Here is a 19,878-nt window from a genome sequence, read left to right as displayed (position 1 = left end):
AAATGGAATGGAAGCATGGAACCTGCTCCTTTCCTACTCGTTCCCGTTCTTAACATAGCATTATCTCGACTGCGTTTTCCCATTTACCATATTCGGTGCTCCTCCAGCCAAACTGAACTGATTAAGCTCGACCGGGCCAACAAGACCAAGACCAAGACGAGTTGGGTCTTATTGGAGTATCTATATCTATGTGTAGACCCGTGTCGACAATTGCGTCGAAGCTGTTGTTTAAAAAGAAAAATGAGTTCAATTTGTTTGCTCTGGCCTGATAAGACACCTCCAGGTGAGATAGAGTCAGCCAAGAACCAGTGCCATGCCAGTCACTTCATACCCCTGCACTTTGCATATCATCGACGACGTGTTCAACAATGAAACTTTGGCCAAGCCCCGAAAAACTAATCAATTGAATGGGCATCGATTTGATGGCAAAAGCCACAAAGGTGACAGTTAAATGCTCTAGAAATGTATTTATTTCTTTACCTCTTAGAAGTTGTTTTCCTTCCAAATTTCAATTACATGCTAAAATAATAATTGGAATTTTACCTGTCATATAATATTTCTGACACCCATTCCGAAAATAGCTTTAAAGTCACCCCTTCTTGTATAACTAAGAAAGTGCATATGTAAAATGAAGCCAGATATCAGTAAATGAAAATCTTATCGAACTCATCATTTCCGTATATCATTTAAATATGAATCACTCGAGACTTGGCGACCAAAAGAGTCAGCGGATGGTTGATAAGAATTATTGATTTCTTTGCGGTTGATAAGCCAAATTCGTCAAAAGGATCCTTTCCCCCCATCCCACTACCATCGTCTCTGTGCGGAACTTCGATAGGAGTGAGCCAATAAAATATAATTTGCAAAATTAACAAATAAGTTGAAGGCTCGTGATTAGAGTTTATTAAATTCACCTGATTTCGTTTATTGCGCTCCCCCACTTCCGGTCACTTCACTCCTCACTTGAGTTTGCTGCTTTGAAGTGTGTGCCACAATTCTTGGAACTCGTAATTCTTTCAACGGGGGTAAACAATAGAAACTAGAATCTCGAAATATGGGCTGATGTTTAGTCCGAGCAAAGTTCATTGGGGGCTTGTTTCGCTTAACACGTTTCACATTTCGCAATCTAGGAAATCGGTTTGCACCGGTTTTCCATTCTTCGTTTCGATGGTTTTGGGTTAGGCAAGGTCCGGTGCGATAGAACTGGCCTCAAGTGGCCAATTGCTTGCAGTTAAGGGCTACGTACCTGATACTTGGTTCATTAGCAAGTGTCTTTTTTAAAATATTTTTCTTGTTTAATCAGCTGAATTCTTTCGCTAGAATCTAGAATCTCCATTATATTAAAAAGACAACATACTAGCACAGAACTTACAAAGTCAGCAAACTAATATTTGTATTTTATAATTGCATCAGTAAATGTATATTCTTATCTAGGAACGTTCAGTATAAGCCAAATATCGCAATTCCCAGAAACACTTCCCGTTGTATAGATCTTGACTTAACTATAATATTGTGCTTCCCCCTTTTATTGACCTTTTTCAGTTCCGCACTTGAGACTTCTTGTATAAGGCGATCAGTTATTACCACGTGATAGCCATTAGATCGACGTCTGTTCTTGAGGACCCGTCTGCCAATAATCGAAAGCAATAACAATTGAACGTGACACAAGAACAAAAAACCGAAGTAATAATAAATAAATTTGTCACAAGTTAAAAAAGCAGGAACAATGAATGCCATTCATTAGTCAATTACAGTAAGACTTGGCTAGTTAACAAACACAGACGGTTATCAAGATAGAACCCGTCGATACTGCGAAATGGAAATGAGTCAAAAACAGGTGCCAACTGGGGGAAATGATGATGTCTAGATAGAAAGACAAATAATTTGTTTAGAATTAAAAATTTGGGGCTTCGGCGAGGCGACAAGGCAATCGGTAAAGTGTTGCTAATTAATATTGAGCTGCAATGGGGTTAATTTGTCTTAGTTGCTAAGTCACAAATTGTTTCATTTAGTGTTGAATATTCGGTGGCTATTTTGTTTTCTTGTGGAGCAGAGCTAAGCCAACTTGAGCCGCTGGAAATCTACCTTTGGCACTTTACGAATGGCGCCCCATTATTCATAAATGGGGAATATTCAGACCCCCTTCGATATGAGAGTGGTGACAGAAATCGATGGGGGACCTCTTCTATTTGGTTACGCATTAAATGTAATTAATTTTGTAAATTCCGCCAATACACATGGACTTGCCACTAAACTTCTATTAGCACTTTAAGTCCGCGAGTTAAAAATACGCTTCTATTAATTGTCAATTTTTGTACGAATTTATCCACATATTTCTGACTTTGCTAAGCCCTCCGCTGAAATTGATTAGCTAGGCAGGCAAAAGTAAATAAATAAATATTCGCGCGAAATGTACATATTTCAGAAGAGGTGGTGCAGACCCACCCATAATGAGTGCCAAGGCATTGTCACACTTGGGTAAAGGTCATTTTCATGCCCATATGTAGACCTGTTCCACGCAGCTTATCACTATCTACATACAACTATGGATCGTGTGTCACCGAAATATTTGCTATGAATTTACGATTCAAAGTATCTACGGCTACGGCTATGACATGATTGAAATTAAAGTGAGCTCTGACTTCATCTGATATTTTAAGCAGTTACGGTTGTCTTATATTTATATTTATATACATTATTAAAGTAATTATAATTGTAAAAGTCTGTAGTTATTTACTTGTTTTGACTGAAGGAAGCGCAGTATAAGAAGTTGAGTTTCTGAGCATTGCGATATAGTTTTACCTTATATATTTAACAATTATATATTTGTATATACATATTTCTATCTTATGGACTGAGGTTTTCCCCGCTTAAACTGTAAACCTTCCAGACAAACAGTTCGTTCCCATTAGACACCAAATAAGTTTCGTTATACGCTTATAGGGTTAAATGTTGTTAAATATTTAACAATGGGGAGGAGAGAAATCGGCCGCGTCACTTTCCACATTTCCGCTGCACTCGGATCTAGATCGGGATTGGGAACTGAGAAAACCCCTTCGACTTTAATAATAGAACATGACTTGGGCTAACAAAGTGTTGCCCTCTGTACGCACATTTAAATGGCATTAGCAATTATGCGTGTTTAGGCCCACTGTATGAATGAAAATTTGTATCTGTCGGTGCTTATTGTCTGATTATTATTTTATTTCTATGCGATTTGGCCCCGCCGCCAACATGGCTACTGTTCCGTCTATTCAACTTGGTCTGCTTCTGCTTTTGTGGCTTAAATGGTCAAAAACATCGGGTAGATGACTTGTAATTACGATGCCAAGATCGAAGTCTGTACGGGTATCTCTGTTGTGGTTGGGGAATTTAATACGTCGAATGCGTTGGAGAGCTTGTAAATATCAACTGCTGCACTGACAGAAAATTGGGTGACCATCATACTGGATTTAAAAGAAAAATCATTCTTCATTTTACTTGTTTTCATAAATGGTTTTGATTCATTAAAAGTGATTTTTGAATATAAATCCAAGAGCTTAAATTGAGGCTTTAGATTTACAAAGCAGACGAATATCAATAGCCACTTAAACACATCCTTAAACAATAGTTTGGCAATTAAATAAATGATAATAGCTCAATACATTCTTTTAAAATGAACTTCATTCGTTTTGGTAGTTATTTGCTTTTCAGTGCAGAGTACCCAGCTATTTGTACCTGCGGCTGGCGATTATGAATATTCAGTTCGATTGCCGCTACCGTTGACAGACTTTGTCAACTGTTTGGGCCACCTTCTTCATCCCTCCCATCTGCAGTGGGCTGATAAGCTAAGCAAAAGTAAGAATGAGTTGGCGTTTCTAAATTTTAATTTTCGGCCTTGTCATGTTAAGATGGCTTGTCGCCGAGTGAAATTCCAAGGCAATGGACAGATTTAGGAAAAGCACATAAACCAAAAATTGAACTAATTAAAATGACAAAGAAGTAGAAAAGAAGAAGGGCTTTCAACCTGCAGATAAACAGGTTCACATGTCCATCATACTTTGCGTGCGGAGTGATGAGTTTGCATAAATGAGTTTTCTTCGCTGCTCGTCTTCTAAGCTGAAAATGCGATTTGAGCTCTTTGAATTTCTAATTGTTGGTGCTTTTGGCTCGCCTAGAATTTCCTTTTGGCTCGAATTATATTTTTGTAAATTTATTTATTACCATGACAATTGCTTTGCCATAATTTATGACACTCCCATATGTCCGCCCCCGCACCCCCCGCGTCACACCCTTTATGGCTAATTAATCTTCTTTGGCTAATTACAGACCAGCCTTCGTCCACTTGACCAACTTGCGGCTATCGGCTCTAATCAAGGTTCCTGAGGTGTTTTTCGAGAACCGTTTTCAACTGCTATCTGCTGCGGAGAGTGATTACCTATGTGCTCTATGCTGTTGCTGCTGTTGGCACAGTTAGCCGTAAACACTGATTATGCCATTGTTGCTAGCAAACTACTATCAGCAGCAACTTCAGCAACGGCAGCAGCGTGTTGCTAGCAACAACGGCATGTTACTTGAATACAAAAGCCATTGCAATACAAATCGGGGCAGCAACAATTGCAGCAGTAGCAACAACAGGCGCAGCAGCAACAAGCAGCGACAGCTGTTCGCAGCGGAAGCACTAACAATGTCAACGCCGACAACAACATCGAAATACAAAATCAATGGCGAGGCCACCGAAGGCGTTTCAGCATCCACACTGCTGTATCATCATCCGCATCACAGCCATCGTCATCATCACCATCACCATCATCAGCAGTCGCAGCAGCAGCACCAGCACCAGCAGCAGCAACATCATCATCTGCAACAGCAACAGCAGCAGCAGTTGCTGCTGCAGCAACAGCTCCTGCAGCAACATGTGGCCAGCAGTTCGCCGCTGCAACATCTGAGCAATCTGTTTGGCCAGCATTTGCCTACGCACAGCCTGCAGCACTTGATTGCAGCAGAGTACTGGCAGCAGCAGCAGCAACAACAGCAGCAGCAGCAACAACAGCCAGCAGCAACAATTAAAAGCGAGCCAACAACTCAATCAGTGGCAGCAACATCGGTCTTCAGCTTCACGCCGCAGCAACACGTCAATTTTGCCGCCTCATTAGTCGCATTACAGCAAAATGATGCCCTGCCCGAGGCAACAATGGCAACGGCAACAGCAGCACCAACAACAGCAGCGACAACTGCATCAGGAGCAGCAACTGCAGCAGCAGCAGCAGCCGCAACAAGTCCTGCAGCAGCGACAACGTTGCAGGCGCCAACAGCAACACAAGCGGCAGCAACAATCGACGACATCGGTGATGATGATGATGATGATGATGACGACAGCAACATCGGCGACCACATGCAAAATGCAGGCGGTAAGTTTGATGTTTTATGATTATTTTGGCAGCTGCAGCAGCAAGCGAGAGGAGGCTAAATAGTTTTTAAGTAGTTAAAACATACATGAGACATGAGAGGATTCGATTAAAGAATGAATAATATTAAACTTGTCTTCTAACATTTCTGTCACATGTATATTCCCCTCGCAAGACGCTTTACTAGGGTATTTCTCAAACGAAAGATTCTATTTAATTGTCACATTTAAGGTATATAAATAATTGTTGAAAATCCCCATTTCACACATCAATCTCCCACTGAACCTCTATGGTTTTTTGAGCATATCCTTCGGTTAACCCTCGCTGCTTCCAGAATGCAAGCTCATTTCCATTTCCTGTCCCGATCACGCTTCGTTTTGAGTCTGCTCCGTTTCGATCCACCTCTCAACTCCGTTTTGGCAACGTGTGTGTCTTTTGATTTATTATGCGGCCTTTATTTCATTCATAAAATGAAATGATTATGCTATATGCTATATGGCATGGCTGCTCGCTCACACTTTCGTGTCATCTTTGGCCGAACTCATTTTCATATCATTAGCCTCATCAGCAGACACGTTTGCTGCACTGCACTTCCGCACCTTCCACCTCCGCAGATCCCAAGATCAGAGCCTGAGACCTGGCCAAAACCCAAACCCAAGCCCAAAACCTCTTAAACATCATCATCAGGCGCAACATTAACATCATCGCAGCGCCCTCTCATCAGCCAATCGTCGACTTCTGTTTCCCTTTTTTTTTTTTCAGTTTTTTCTGCTTTTTCTGTTTTTTGTGTCTTTTCAGTTTGCTCTGCACAAAATCGTCTGTAGTCTGCACGCAATATTCGTAGATATAAGAATATTATTGTTGGTTTAGGCCACCACCAGTTGACGTGTTTGGGAGCAAACCGGAATGAATAATATTCAGCGATGGTCAAGTTTTGAATATCTGCTCGCCTGATAAATGTCTCGGTCTGCGGAAATTTACATGGCCTCACAGCTCAGGAAACGAAATCGCATGTCGGGCAATTAAATTATGTTTTTTTTACTCGAATTATGTAAAACAGCTAAAAGCCTTTAGGGTAATGTGCTCTCATTAATTAGGGAATCAGACTGGGAATTCATTAGCATGCGCTTTTTATGGGCAGAAAAAGTTAACAATTGTCTAAGAGAAATATTAACTTTAGTTTCAATTAAAAGTTTTTATTTATTATTTTATTATATTGAGGTACATCTGTTTAAATGATTTTCAGAGCCATATCCATATCAATTAAAAGTGTTTATTTATTATTTTGTTATATTGAGGTACATCTGTTTATATGATTTTCAGAGCCATATCCGTATGCGTAGACATCTTTTCCTGCTCTGCCCGGTTCTATTGAATATGAAAATCATTAATAACTGGCCATAAAAGTGTTATAATCACGTCAGAGGTGTCAAAAACGAACCCCCCCTCCGACCCTCTGGGCCAGCCCACCGCCTAGACATCTAACAAATTGCCAGCCCCTGTAAGCACGTGGATAATTGATGAGCTGAGCCACAGTCAAGCCTCTGTGTAAAGGCCGTCGTACCTGTGGCAGCAGTGCCACCATCCCATCTGGGATGGGATCACACCTCCTCCCCGTTTGGCATTTTAGCATAATTTCAAGTGCCCTCGAAGTGATCTCAAAGTGCTTTGTGTCTATCCCATAATTATGCCATTTGTACAACCGTTTGGAGCCTTTTGCCGAGTGGAGACGGCAACATCAAACTAATTTGAATATAATTTCATAGAAAATTAACCACTTCGTTTGCCGTTCTCAGTTATTTATTGCTTAATCCTTGTGGTTTGTGCTTTGGGAGAGTTGGAGCACTCGTGCCCCGGTTTGTCTTTTATGCAAATTCTTTTTTAATAACCCCATCGGCCGGGAATTCTTCTGGCAGCCAGCTTCTTTTGTTCACTTCACCTTGATTGCAGTCTGTCAGCTATTGTGTGGATCTTTCGGAGGCCCCTGACGCCTTTTTTTTTCGGTTTCATTCAACGGCCTTTGATGGCTTTTGATTATTATTGAAAGTGATAAATGGAGATGAGTTCGTGTCCGGGGCGAGTGCAGTAGCAATTTGAACTCATCAGGCTGCAGGCAGTTGACTGATAGCTCTGATTGCTACCTGAAAAGCTCACAAAAGAAGTTGCAGCTGTGGATCACGTAACGCTAAAAAGCTGGGATTATTCAAAATATTCATTTGAAAGAGGCGATTTAAGTTTATGATGGATTTTTCACTCAACTTACCTTGCTTGGGATATATTTTAGTGAATATACATATTTATTGCATAATTCTTAACGTTTTGCTTAAAACAACTGCTTTGTTAAACTTAAAAGTTGTACTTTTAATTACTGAGCCTTTTTGCTTACCTTGTCTCGAATCATATCAATTTAATGCCGTAAAACAATTATAATAATTTGAATTTTATTATCAGAAACGAATTAATTTCGCAACAGGTGTTTGCACTTGGTTTATTACTTAAGCGCCATTACTCCTTAAGTAAGATTAGTAAGTTATTTATTTAAATTGATAAGTTTAAACTCAACGAGTATGCATAATTTTAAGCTGATACTATCAAAATGCCTATAAGGGATCACCCTCTGAACTAAACTGATGATTTATTAATTTTATTAAAATAGACCCGGCGACCGCCTATCAGAATCATCAATCAAATGTAATTTATGGCTGATTCCGCATTCAGAAAGCTCTTCGCAAGCGAAGTAGACAATTTCGATAAGCTGGCTGGCTGGGGCATTAAAGTTCAATTCGTTATCCCATTAGGCCATTAGACCATTAGGCTGCAAAACTATTACCGGCTAAATGCCCAGTTAGGCAGTTGAAGTAGTTGGAGTTGCAAATTGCTGGGAGAAACGTTCTGCGGCTTCTTGGCCATCATTGCCATATAACCAAATCCCCGGCCACGGCGATCATCAGCCATTTGGCCAAGTACAGCAGCCATTAAGCACAGCAGATCTAGTGGATCCAGAGTGCTCCTCTAACTACTTAACTTGACTGCTCGAACGAAACAGAAACCGAACCCGAACCCAAAACCAAAACCGCGAGAGCTGACAACTGTCAGAATTTAATGGCGGCTTCAATTTTTATAACCAAAGCACGACTACCGTCAAAAGCGCAGAGGGCCTGCGCACATCCACAACCACAACCATTGCAGGTTGGAGTTTCGAGTTCGAGTTTCAAGTTAAAACAGATTACGCCAGCCAATCTGACGAGGGCTGAAAGAAATAAGAAATGCAAACGAGTTGCGGCTTCGTCCGAGGCTCGAATGCAGATTTCAGAGGCACGATATCGGTTCTGGAGGGGAGTTACTAAAACGTACCACACTCGCGGTGAGTTGTATGTGTGCAGCATGCAATATCAGTTCCCACAGTCGCCGCAGCGGTTGCTCTTTGGCAACGCCTTCGAAAACTGATGACGTTGTAAGGCAGCCGCAGCCGTAGTCACAGCCTCCTCCAGCCCATCCCCAAACCCCCATCGCCAATCCCCCTGTCCACTCCACTCCACTCCTCCTACTCCTTTGGCTGATGACTCGGAGACCTCGACATGCATATGAGCTTGATGGCTTCGATATGGGTGCGTGAGTCACGTAGGCATCCTCTTAAAATGTGACCAAGTTTATTTTTAAAGCATGTAGTAGTGTGCCCAAGAACTATGTGAGGCACAGTGTGACCATGCGCTCAACCCATTTCAAGTAAATCTAAGGTAGAACATAAATTAGATCAAAAGGCATATGTGTTCCACTTAATTTACCATTTAATGGATCCAAAGGCATTTAAAAATGTGTTAAAACACTTTAAAAAGTATTAGGCTTTCGTTCAGATTTCCATTACCCCATCACCGTTTCCTAATTTCCTTCGATTGACTGTTGCACCTGCTTAAGCCAGGCTCAATTGCAATATGCTCCGGTCACGCTCACATCCCCAAGCTCTGTGTTTTGGACCACAACCATAAGCATAACCATCACCATCATCATCCACGCTCGTCTTCGTCGTCGTCGTCGTCGTCGCTTATCTGGCAAAATTTGATCAACGTTTTCGCAATTCGGGAGCTCCGCCCCGAAGGTATTTCCATAAATATTCCTTGGCCCCGGCTTCAGTGTTTTGCCTGGATTTTGCTGCTTTTGCTGCTTTTGCCTCACTTTTGACTGCTCAGGTTTTGCTTTTTACTTTTATTAGTTGGCCAGTTGGCTGTTGTTGTTGCTGCTGCTACAAATAAATTAAAATTATGCATGCTTAGCCATTGGGCCATGGGAATTTGTTTTGTGGGAAAGCCTCTTTTGTCTTTGGCTTTACTTCGAATTTTGTGTTCTTCGTTTTTGGGCAGCGTCTTTTTGGGCTGAACTTAAGCAAATATGTTTCGATGGGTGCAGATAATAATTTTTTGCACCGAAATTTATGTGTGTGGGAGCCTATTTCCTTTGGCCATACGTATGTTTATGTCAATGGGTGGGTAATAAAATACGCAATTATGGTAAATGTTGGTTAAGTCGGCTTAGCAAAAATTTTCAATTGCTAATCTTTGCCTAAGACCTTAAGTGCATAGCTTACCATGCAACTTCCTAAGAAGGTGTGACTTACTACGTAATTACATACAGTTAAACTCCGTTGTATATAGTCTGTATCTGCTGATATTACATATGTTTTAACGTGGTTTTTCCTATGCAAAAAACCTCTCTTGGGAAAACTCCGAGCACGAATTTACCCTCTTTGCATGGCATTTAAAAATTTCAATAAAACTGCATTCTATTCCATTCGAATCGAATCGAAAGCTCTTCCAGCACGTTTGGGCAGTTAACTTAGTTTGATTGCTGGCCAATGGCCAATGGCCAGTATGCGAATTAACCAAACCAAACCGAACCCAATCCAACCGAAAAGAGCAGAACGGAGTTGCTCCTCGATGTGTTTACCATAAAAAATGGTAAATTTGTGCTACGTTCTGTTTGAATTGAGCAATGCAGCCGGAGAAGCCGGAGAAGCCTGCATCCTGGCGCCTTCTTTAGAACGCAAGCCGCTGAATTTCCAGCGAACTGAGCGCATCGTAACTCATACGCCTCGTGGGCCTCGCAGTCGGCGATTTAATTTGCACCGCCGCAGACTTCACCTCCAATTAGCCATAATAAAGTTGAGACGTGATATTTTATTTCGCTTTTGTGGCCGTGTGGAAATTTGCCTACGTTTTGCCGTTCAGCGGGGGACGTCTGCTCATAAAAATCCATCAACGACTCTTTCCGCAGAAAAGCCGCGCACAAAAAAAAAAGGGCAGCTGGTCAAATTATATGCATAAATAATAATTTCAAAGAGCCAGGGACAAAGGAATAAGAACTATAAATTTGTTTCATTTTCGAGTGTGGAACGTGAGCTTTTTGGTTTTGGCCAGAAAGGATATGTTTTGAGGGAGGACTGGGGGAGCTCCCTGCTCACTCAGTGTTCGAACTGCGAAACCCTATCATTAGCATTTCCGCTTTTTATTATTGCTCAGCATATGTATAAGACATTGGGGCCATGTGAGAGTACCAGATGATCATACTTAATCATAATTTAAAGTCTTCGGGTCTCCGAGGATCTGCGGATTCAAATTGCTCGAGCATCTCGCCTGGCTTGTCATATGAAAATTGCAGACCCATTAAAGGGAGTCAGAACCGCGGATCCCGCGGGTCAGCGGATATGTTCTTCTCTGAAAATGTGCTCAAATTATCCGCCAGCCTGGCGAGAAAAGGGTGAAAGAGTTTTGGGTCAAATTGTTGCCGCTGCAACAGTGGTTGGGGCATTATAATTGAGGCCATTTACATTTTGCTTACACCGATCTATAAGGATTATGAAATTATGATCAAAAATTTTATGGCGAAATGAGGACTTAATTCCCATTCAATTTTGGTGCTGAAGTAAAAGATTTTTGTTGTTTTCTTGAACTCTATTCTATTCTCGCGATTGAAAACTAATTATAAATATTATTTTTGAAAAGCCACACCCCAGGAAAATAGGTATACGTTTCATCAACCACGAACCACTGTTCTTCGCTGTGCCAAAAATTAATTGACTTTACCCAAAGATCCCGACAACATTTCGTAGGCAAATTAGCTTTGTGGCCTGGTCGGAGTTTCCTGGGAACACAATTAACCAAGTTCCTTTCGGCCGGGGGGCGTTAGACGGCAACCTCTTTTACAGTTAGCCCGCAAATTGAGTTTCGATCTGGGCCAGAAAAGAGCAGGAACCACAACCAGAATCGAGTCCTAAACAGGACCTACCTGCGTTGGCAGAGCGAAATACAAAACAATTTGTCCGATACGGTAAGATTAATGGTCGCCACAAGGAGCTGGGTCTTCGGTAGCGATTGCTTAGACAGTTCCCGGTATTAATTTTGAATTCATAATTCAGGAAATCTCATTCAGGGAGCCAAACACTCCGCTGGCGGCAAAGTCCTTTCAAATCGCTCATGACTGACCTTCAGAGTCTTTAGTCTTTGGTCTTTAGCAGGCGCCGAAGAGGAGTCTTCAGTCTTCAGTCTTTAGTCTACAGTCTTCGCTCTTCAGTCTACTATTCATTCTCCCCATGACGCCGACTTTTATGGTCCCCAGTTTAACGCCAGTTTTTTCTCCCCCTCGATGCAAAAGTTGTGCTCATCTGAAGCTCTTGCGGTTATAAAATTGTGCCAACATTTTTATTACTTTTCAACACATTTTCAAGTTGACGTTCGAGTCAGTCGTCCTCGGCGCTGTTTTCGCTTTCGTTTGGGTTAAGTGTTTTGACCACACTTTGTATGCCAAGGGAGCGCCAGTTCAGCTGTTTTCCGACCTGTAAATTAATTAATCAATCGTCCAAGGTGCTCCTACTAAAGGCGAACATTTGTTGTGTCATCAATAAGTTAATGATAATTTTTTATTATTTCCTCGCGATCATATTTCCATGAATTCTTAATTCCAAAAACCTTATCGTCACAAAAACCTAGACCAAATTATCGCACGCACTTTATTATTTCTAAGAAAAATCAACCACTAATCGGTTTGCCAAAAATCTCTAACGAGAAATCAATAACACAAAAGTGCACAAGCTTACCATTTTCAATTAAATGATTGGTGATTCGGAGTTTAATAATATTATTAATCTTGAGAAGTAGCTCGAATCTTTTGGCAGGCATTTAAAGATCATTACCAACTTTAATTTCACCATTACATTTCTTAAAGCTTAATTTTAAACTTAAGGTTTTTGAATCCTTAATATAAAAAACGTTGTTTATTTTTTTTATAATAACTTATACTGCTATTTTTTCGACATAAATATCGATCATATTGCGCGAAAAGCCATTTTTCTTGTTGCTGGGCAACAACGCATGGGAATTGAATGGAATGAATGGGAAAATGAGGTGCAGCTAAAGGAGCGTACGATGTGCAACGAGGCCGCAGGTTGGACCTGTGCCCGACTGCATCCCGCTCTGCCAGTTGCCACAGACCCCCCCACTCCCCATCCCCCTCCGCACATCACCCTTCCCCACCCTGCCGAGCGAACCTGAACCGATCATCCATTGCCAAAGTCATGGGAACTTTTTGCTGCTTGCGCCTTTCGTACGTTTCATTTAATTTGCATGGATCGTGCGGACGTCGTACGTAAGACTGACGACTTGGAATTGCCGCAGTGCCTCCCCCTTTGGATCCCCTTGGATCCGCTTGGATCCCCGCCCCACCCCCTGCTTACTGCGGCTACTTTGTGAGTTGTTGCTGCTGTGGCTGCGAGAAAAAAGGACGCGAGTCATCATCATAATCAACTGCCATGGCGGCTGCTGCTGCTGCAGCTCTGAAAGCCTATCATTATGATTATGACGAATATTACTTTTGTATATAACTTTTACGCTGAGCCAAAAGAGATCCACTCTATATATAGCAACAGGTGCATTCAAGATAATAGCAACCGAACGATATGAATATATTTGTTCCTTATTTTTATGATTTTATTAATACTTCTACATATTTCTTTCCATTTGCGCTAATTTGTGGGTTTAAAAATGCTAACGAATTATAATAAACTTAGACATCTGAACTTTAACAGATAATTTATTTATAATTTTGCCACATTTTAGTAGTATTTGCTACATTAGCTTTTTGAAATACTCTTGATCCTTATTTTATAAAATTAAAAACAATAAATTCTCCAAGAAGAAAATGTAGCATTTACCATTTGATTTTATATTTAATTTAAATTTTTATATTTTCTGATAACCCAAAAATCGTTTATAACCGTTTATAATCCTGGCTGCTATTTGATTGACCGCTGCTGTGTGTACATGCACACGAGCAACATGTTGCTGCAGATTCTTTTTGCATGTTGCTGTGATTGGTTTTAATTCAAGCCGAAAGAGCCGGGCAGGTTCAGGCCACGGCCACTCAGCTCTTTTGGGCCGGGATCTTTTGGTCCAACAGAAGCGACCTCTTGGCCACAATGGAGATGGAGATGGAGGGCGTGCTGCAGCAGCCGTGGCAGCAACTCGCAACATCGGCCGATGCATATCTGAAATTAGTTTTGGTAAACCCTCGGATTCCTTCCCTTTTCTGTATTTTCTATATATATATACATATATATATATATATGTATGTGCATATACACTATGCCATATTGCCCCCGCCTGTCTGCTCAACTAATTAGCTTCCTTGGCAGCTGGACTCCTTGTGTGATCTCTGAACCGGCATCATAAACATTTGCAATGACACCAACGACTTTATAAAGTCGTAATTGTTATTTAACACTTTGGCAGCCGCCGCCGCTAGATGTCGCTGCAACTGTCGGCAATTGTCTGTCACGAGATCGCTTCATTGTGGACTCCGCCAGCTTGGCCGGTGAATCATTGTGCTGGCCTGGTCGACGCGTCGGCAAAACTTGTCCAATTCACGACACCCGCTTTTGTTGCGGCCATAAAAAGTTATTAACTGTTTCGCGTTTTTTTTTTTGCACCTCAATTGCAACCGTAGACACGCCGCAGACAAGCTCTGTAAAGAAGTCAAACAAGTTAAAAATAGTTATGAATAGAAGAATTGGTTGTTTTGGCTTTCGGATAATAGAAACTTTCCGCAGGTTTTTGCTCTCCGCTAAACGGTATTTAACTATATCGTTTTTTGTATTCAATAAGCAATTTTTGTTGAGTCTCTACCGCTTTATTTATATTTAGATGCATATTCTAGGTCGAGTTGTTGTTCATTTCTCTTGCAGACTTTATATTTGCGGTCATTGCTCTTTAAGATTCTATCGATTTGTCTGTAGATGTTGTGAAATTTGTATTTCATGCAGATTTGAGTATTATTGTTAGCAAGAAGGCTTTTTTTGCACCCCTAGCATTTCTAATAAGAAGCATCTTCAATCTGTTGGTAATTTGTGTACCTCCAATTGGAGGAGAGCTCACCCCTATTTGTGGTGCATCTACTCAACGCTAGATGGCTTTTTAGCAATGGCAAACAAACAACAAACATTTTATTAAAAATCTTTATCTTCAGCACATAGCTTTCATATATCTGAAAAAAGACTATGTTTTCATCGGAAAACCTCCAACAAAAGACCAACTTCTGGATAACTGCACTTGAATTCAGACTTCACCTCTTCTCATTCACCACCAAGCAATGTTCAAAAAGCAAAACTAATTACAATTGACAGGCAATTGTGTCAGTTTCCTGGCAGCAGCGACCACAACTCACTCAGTTGCCCAGCAGACAAGTCGAGTCACCAAGTGCAATTAGTTAAGCCAAAAGAACCCAGAGCCGCGACTGCAAAGAAGGAGCAACTAGCGAATTGTGAACTATAATTAAACATTTGCTAATTACCCCAGCCGAAGTGCGGCCCCTAGTCGAAGTAGGACGAAGGGGTGCCACCTTTAAGATGCAATAAAGACAATATAAATGCAAGTTGCAGCTCGATATAGAATGGCAAAAACAAAGAAAACAACAGGCGAAATTATAGATATGCAAATGCACAGCAATTAAACTACAAACTAGCATATACATAAAAAATATTTATATATAATTTGACTAATAATTTCAAAGAATTATTTCTGAATTTGAAGCTTGATTTTGAAATATATATGGTAAAGTAAATGTATAAACAGTTTAAATTTAGTTGATTACCGTGGGAACTATTATTGAAACACTGAAATAAATTTCATATTTTAAAAATATATAACATATGTTTTTACAGTGTATGTTAGCCCACTGGTGTCTGGTGGCACCCCCCGGGCTCAGCTAATTGAACGCTTTTGGTCCGATTGCAGTTGAGAACTCCATTTCGCGTTCACAGCTGGAGAAGGAGAAATATGGCATTGAGTAGATAGATTTCAGCTGATTTATAGGGAAATTTGCATATGCCACAGTGCAGCAAAGCCAATTGCTTGCTCCAGCTATGATTACCCCCCTCTGCTCTTCATTTCCGCACTCACGAATCCACGTTCGTTGTTTCAGTCTTTCGATTAGCAGACGTTCTGGCCTGTTTGAGCACTTAAGTGCTTTGTCTCCCACTGTCCCCCCTGCTTACTTTGTACTCACTTTATCTGGCATTATTCCTCTATGAACATGCGTTAATTGAACTTTTGCCGAGACAAACTGTTATGCGCCTGCAGACATACATATGCTGAATCGACATCGCAGCTCTTTTTCCAAGACCAAGTCTCAATTACAAAGCGCGGCTCAGTTTGGCTCAGTTATGAAGGCAGCAGAAACAGCAACAAATATTTGCGTATCTTTTGTTGTTTTTTCGGTCTGTTGTGCAACTAATTAGTGCGCAATGCATTGCACCTGTTGCTATCTGAAATACACTGCGTTTTTGTGAGGGTATCTCAGGCTATCTGATGCAGTTGGGTTGAAAAAGAATAATCTTATAATAACTATTGATAATTTAAATATAAATATACATTTATTTAAGGCAGTAAAGCAATTCGAAATAATAAGTGGTGTGAATCTTTATTGGCCAATTAAGGGTATTTAATCAGTCCATAATATTTACTCACCTTTGTCGCTCTTTTCGTGTTTTCTGCGATATTTTGCACCCAGGGAATGTGTTTTGCATGCGATCGCAGCTGGACTCCTTGTGTGATCTCTGAACCGGCATCATAAACATTTGCAATGACACCAACGACTTTATAAAGTCGTAATTGTTATTTAACACTTTGGCAGCCGCCGCCGCTAGATGTCGCTGCAACTGTCGGCAATTGTCTGTCACGAGATCGCTTCATTGTGGACTCCGCCAGCTTGGCCGGTGAATCATTGTGCTGGCCTGGTCGACGCGTCGGCAAAACTTGTCCAATTCACGACACCCGCTTTTGTTGCGGCCATAAAAAGTTATTAACTGTTTCGCGTTTTTTTTTTTGCACCTCAATTGCAACCGTAGACACGCCGCAGACAAGCTCTGTAAAGAAGTCAAACAAGTTAAAAATAGTTATGAATAGAAGAATTGGTTGTTTTGGCTTTCGGATAATAGAAACTTTCCGCAGGTTTTTGCTCTCCGCTAAACGGTATTTAACTATATCGTTTTTTGTATTCAATAAGCAATTTTTGTTGAGTCTCTACCGCTTTATTTATATTTAGATGCATATTCTAGGTCGAGTTGTTGTTCATTTCTCTTGCAGACTTTATATTTGCGGTCATTGCTCTTTAAGATTCTATCGATTTGTCTGTAGATGTTGTGAAATTTGTATTTCATGCAGATTTGAGTATTATTGTTAGCAAGAAGGCTTTTTTTGCACCCCTAGCATTTCTAATAAGAAGCATCTTCAATCTGTTGGTAATTTGTGTACCTCCAATTGGAGGAGAGCTCACCCCTATTTGTGGTGCATCTACTCAACGCTAGATGGCTTTTTAGCAATGGCAAACAAACAACAAACATTTTATTAAAAATCTTTATCTTCAGCACATAGCTTTCATATATCTGAAAAAAGACTATGTTTTCATCGGAAAACCTCCAACAAAAGACCAACTTCTGGATAACTGCACTTGAATTCAGACTTCACCTCTTCTCATTCACCACCAAGCAATGTTCAAAAAGCAAAACTAATTACAATTGACAGGCAATTGTGTCAGTTTCCTGGCAGCAGCGACCACAACTCACTCAGTTGCCCAGCAGACAAGTCGAGTCACCAAGTGCAATTAGTTAAGCCAAAAGAACCCAGAGCCGCGACTGCAAAGAAGGAGCAACTAGCGAATTGTGAACTATAATTAAACATTTGCTAATTACCCCAGCCGAAGTGCGGCCCCTAGTCGAAGTAGGACGAAGGGGTGCCACCTTTAAGATGCAATAAAGACAATATAAATGCAAGTTGCAGCTCGATATAGAATGGCAAAAACAAAGAAAACAACAGGCGAAATTATAGATATGCAAATGCACAGCAATTAAACTACAAACTAGCATATACATAAAAAATATTTATATATAATTTGACTAATAATTTCAAAGAATTATTTCTGAATTTGAAGCTTGATTTTGAAATATATATGGTAAAGTAAATGTATAAACAGTTTAAATTTAGTTGATTACCGTGGGAACTATTATTGAAACACTGAAATAAATTTCATATTTTAAAAATATATAACATATGTTTTTACAGTGTATGTTAGCCCACTGGTGTCTGGTGGCACCCCCCGGGCTCAGCTAATTGAACGCTTTTGGTCCGATTGCAGTTGAGAACTCCATTTCGCGTTCACAGCTGGAGAAGGAGAAATATGGCATTGAGTAGATAGATTTCAGCTGATTTATAGGGAAATTTGCATATGCCACAGTGCAGCAAAGCCAATTGCTTGCTCCAGCTATGATTACCCCCCTCTGCTCTTCATTTCCGCACTCACGAATCCACGTTCGTTGTTTCAGTCTTTCGATTAGCAGACGTTCTGGCCTGTTTGAGCACTTAAGTGCTTTGTCTCCCACTGTCCCCCCTGCTTACTTTGTACTCACTTTATCTGGCATTATTCCTCTATGAACATGCGTTAATTGAACTTTTGCCGAGACAAACTGTTATGCGCCTGCAGACATACATATGCTGAATCGACATCGCAGCTCTTTTTCCAAGACCAAGTCTCAATTACAAAGCGCGGCTCAGTTTGGCTCAGTTATGAAGGCAGCAGAAACAGCAACAAATATTTGCGTATCTTTTGTTGTTTTTTCGGTCTGTTGTGCAACTAATTAGTGCGCAATGCATTGCACCTGTTGCTATCTGAAATACACTGCGTTTTTGTGAGGGTATCTCAGGCTATCTGATGCAGTTGGGTTGAAAAAGAATAATCTTATAATAACTATTGATAATTTAAATATAAATATACATTTATTTAAGGCAGTAAAGCAATTCGAAATAATAAGTGGTGTGAATCTTTATTGGCCAATTAAGGGTATTTAATCAGTCCATAATATTTACTCACCTTTGTCGCTCTTTTCGTGTTTTCTGCGATATTTTGCACCCAGGGAATGTGTTTTGCATGCGATCGCCGCTTAGATGCCGTCGCTGATAATTATTTGTTGCTGTTCTGGCTGCAAGCTTGCTTGTTTTTGTAGCAATTTGCAGGGAAATATAATTTGTTGCCGTTGTTGTAGCACTTTTTTCGTACTCTACCCACAATTAATTATATGTTAATCGCAGTGCATGCTAATTACCCATCCCCCCACTGCCGCCCCCGCCAACAACTCGTTGGTAATTTAACCCTGACTGCGAATATGCGTGCGTTCTACAGCGAAAATGCACTTGTTGCTGGCGCTGTTCATTCAATTGAAAAATTACAACTTTGGCTTATTTGCGTACATTTCGTGTTTTGATTGTTGCAGCCATTTAAAAATAATTTTCTCCATCATGCGGGATAACTGTAGTGTAGGCGCGTATTAATTGCGAATCTTGACCAGTAGTGATCGTAAGTTTTGAGGGTGGTATTTAAAACGGGGATCAGAAACTTTGTTAGTACACATCACATGACCTAACTGAACTAACTTATAAAATGTATTTTTATTTGAAGTTTTTATGTAGTAACCAAAATAGTTTTAGTTTGCTGAATTTAAAGCTATTAAATTCAGGTGAAGTCGACATAGTTAATGAACTTTCTAGTTTACCCTTCAGTGACGTTTCTGTACTTTTTCAAACGATTTCAATGTCAATTTGTTCTTAATCAAAGCTTAGAGACAGCCTGGGATTTGCTCGAGAACTCGACCTGTCCAAGTGAATGTCAACTAAGAGTTAAGAAATCTTTTTTATTGTAGCTCGTTTAACGCTGTCAGCAGATCAGCAAGTGATGCAAGGGGCTTCAAAACGGACTTGTTTAGCGGCTTTTGTTTCAAGCCGAGCAAATTTTTTGCCTTACACCCCTCTGGAGTTTTTTGCGCTGCCGCTTTTGATTTTCTTAACTTTTGTTGCCGATTTTCGCATTATTATGAATGGATTGGTTGGATGGATTGGCTGGATGGACGGCGGATGGATTGGCTAACTGAGACAGCCAAAGAAATCATCATAACAAGACA

General features: G+C 40.5%; 1 protein-coding gene across 1 annotated transcript in view; it reads left to right on the top strand.

Moving 5' to 3' along the window:
• Positions 1–19,878, top strand: part of LOC6527399 (protein nubbin) — a 44,423-nt gene that overhangs the window by 1,834 nt on the left and 22,711 nt on the right. Inside the window, exon 2 of the mRNA XM_015198183.3 lies at positions 4,309–5,390. Coding sequence (XP_015053669.2) covers positions 4,472–5,390 — 919 coding nt within the window. The 5' untranslated portion in view covers positions 4,309–4,471. The remainder of the gene's footprint in view (positions 1–4,308; positions 5,391–19,878) is intronic.

Source organism: Drosophila yakuba, chromosome 2L (assembly GCF_016746365.2).
Source record: "Drosophila yakuba strain Tai18E2 chromosome 2L, Prin_Dyak_Tai18E2_2.1, whole genome shotgun sequence".
NCBI lineage: Eukaryota > Metazoa > Arthropoda > Insecta > Diptera > Drosophilidae > Drosophila > Drosophila yakuba.
The sequence above is the reverse complement of the archived record's forward strand: the minus strand, read 5'-3'. Positions and strand labels throughout refer to the sequence as shown.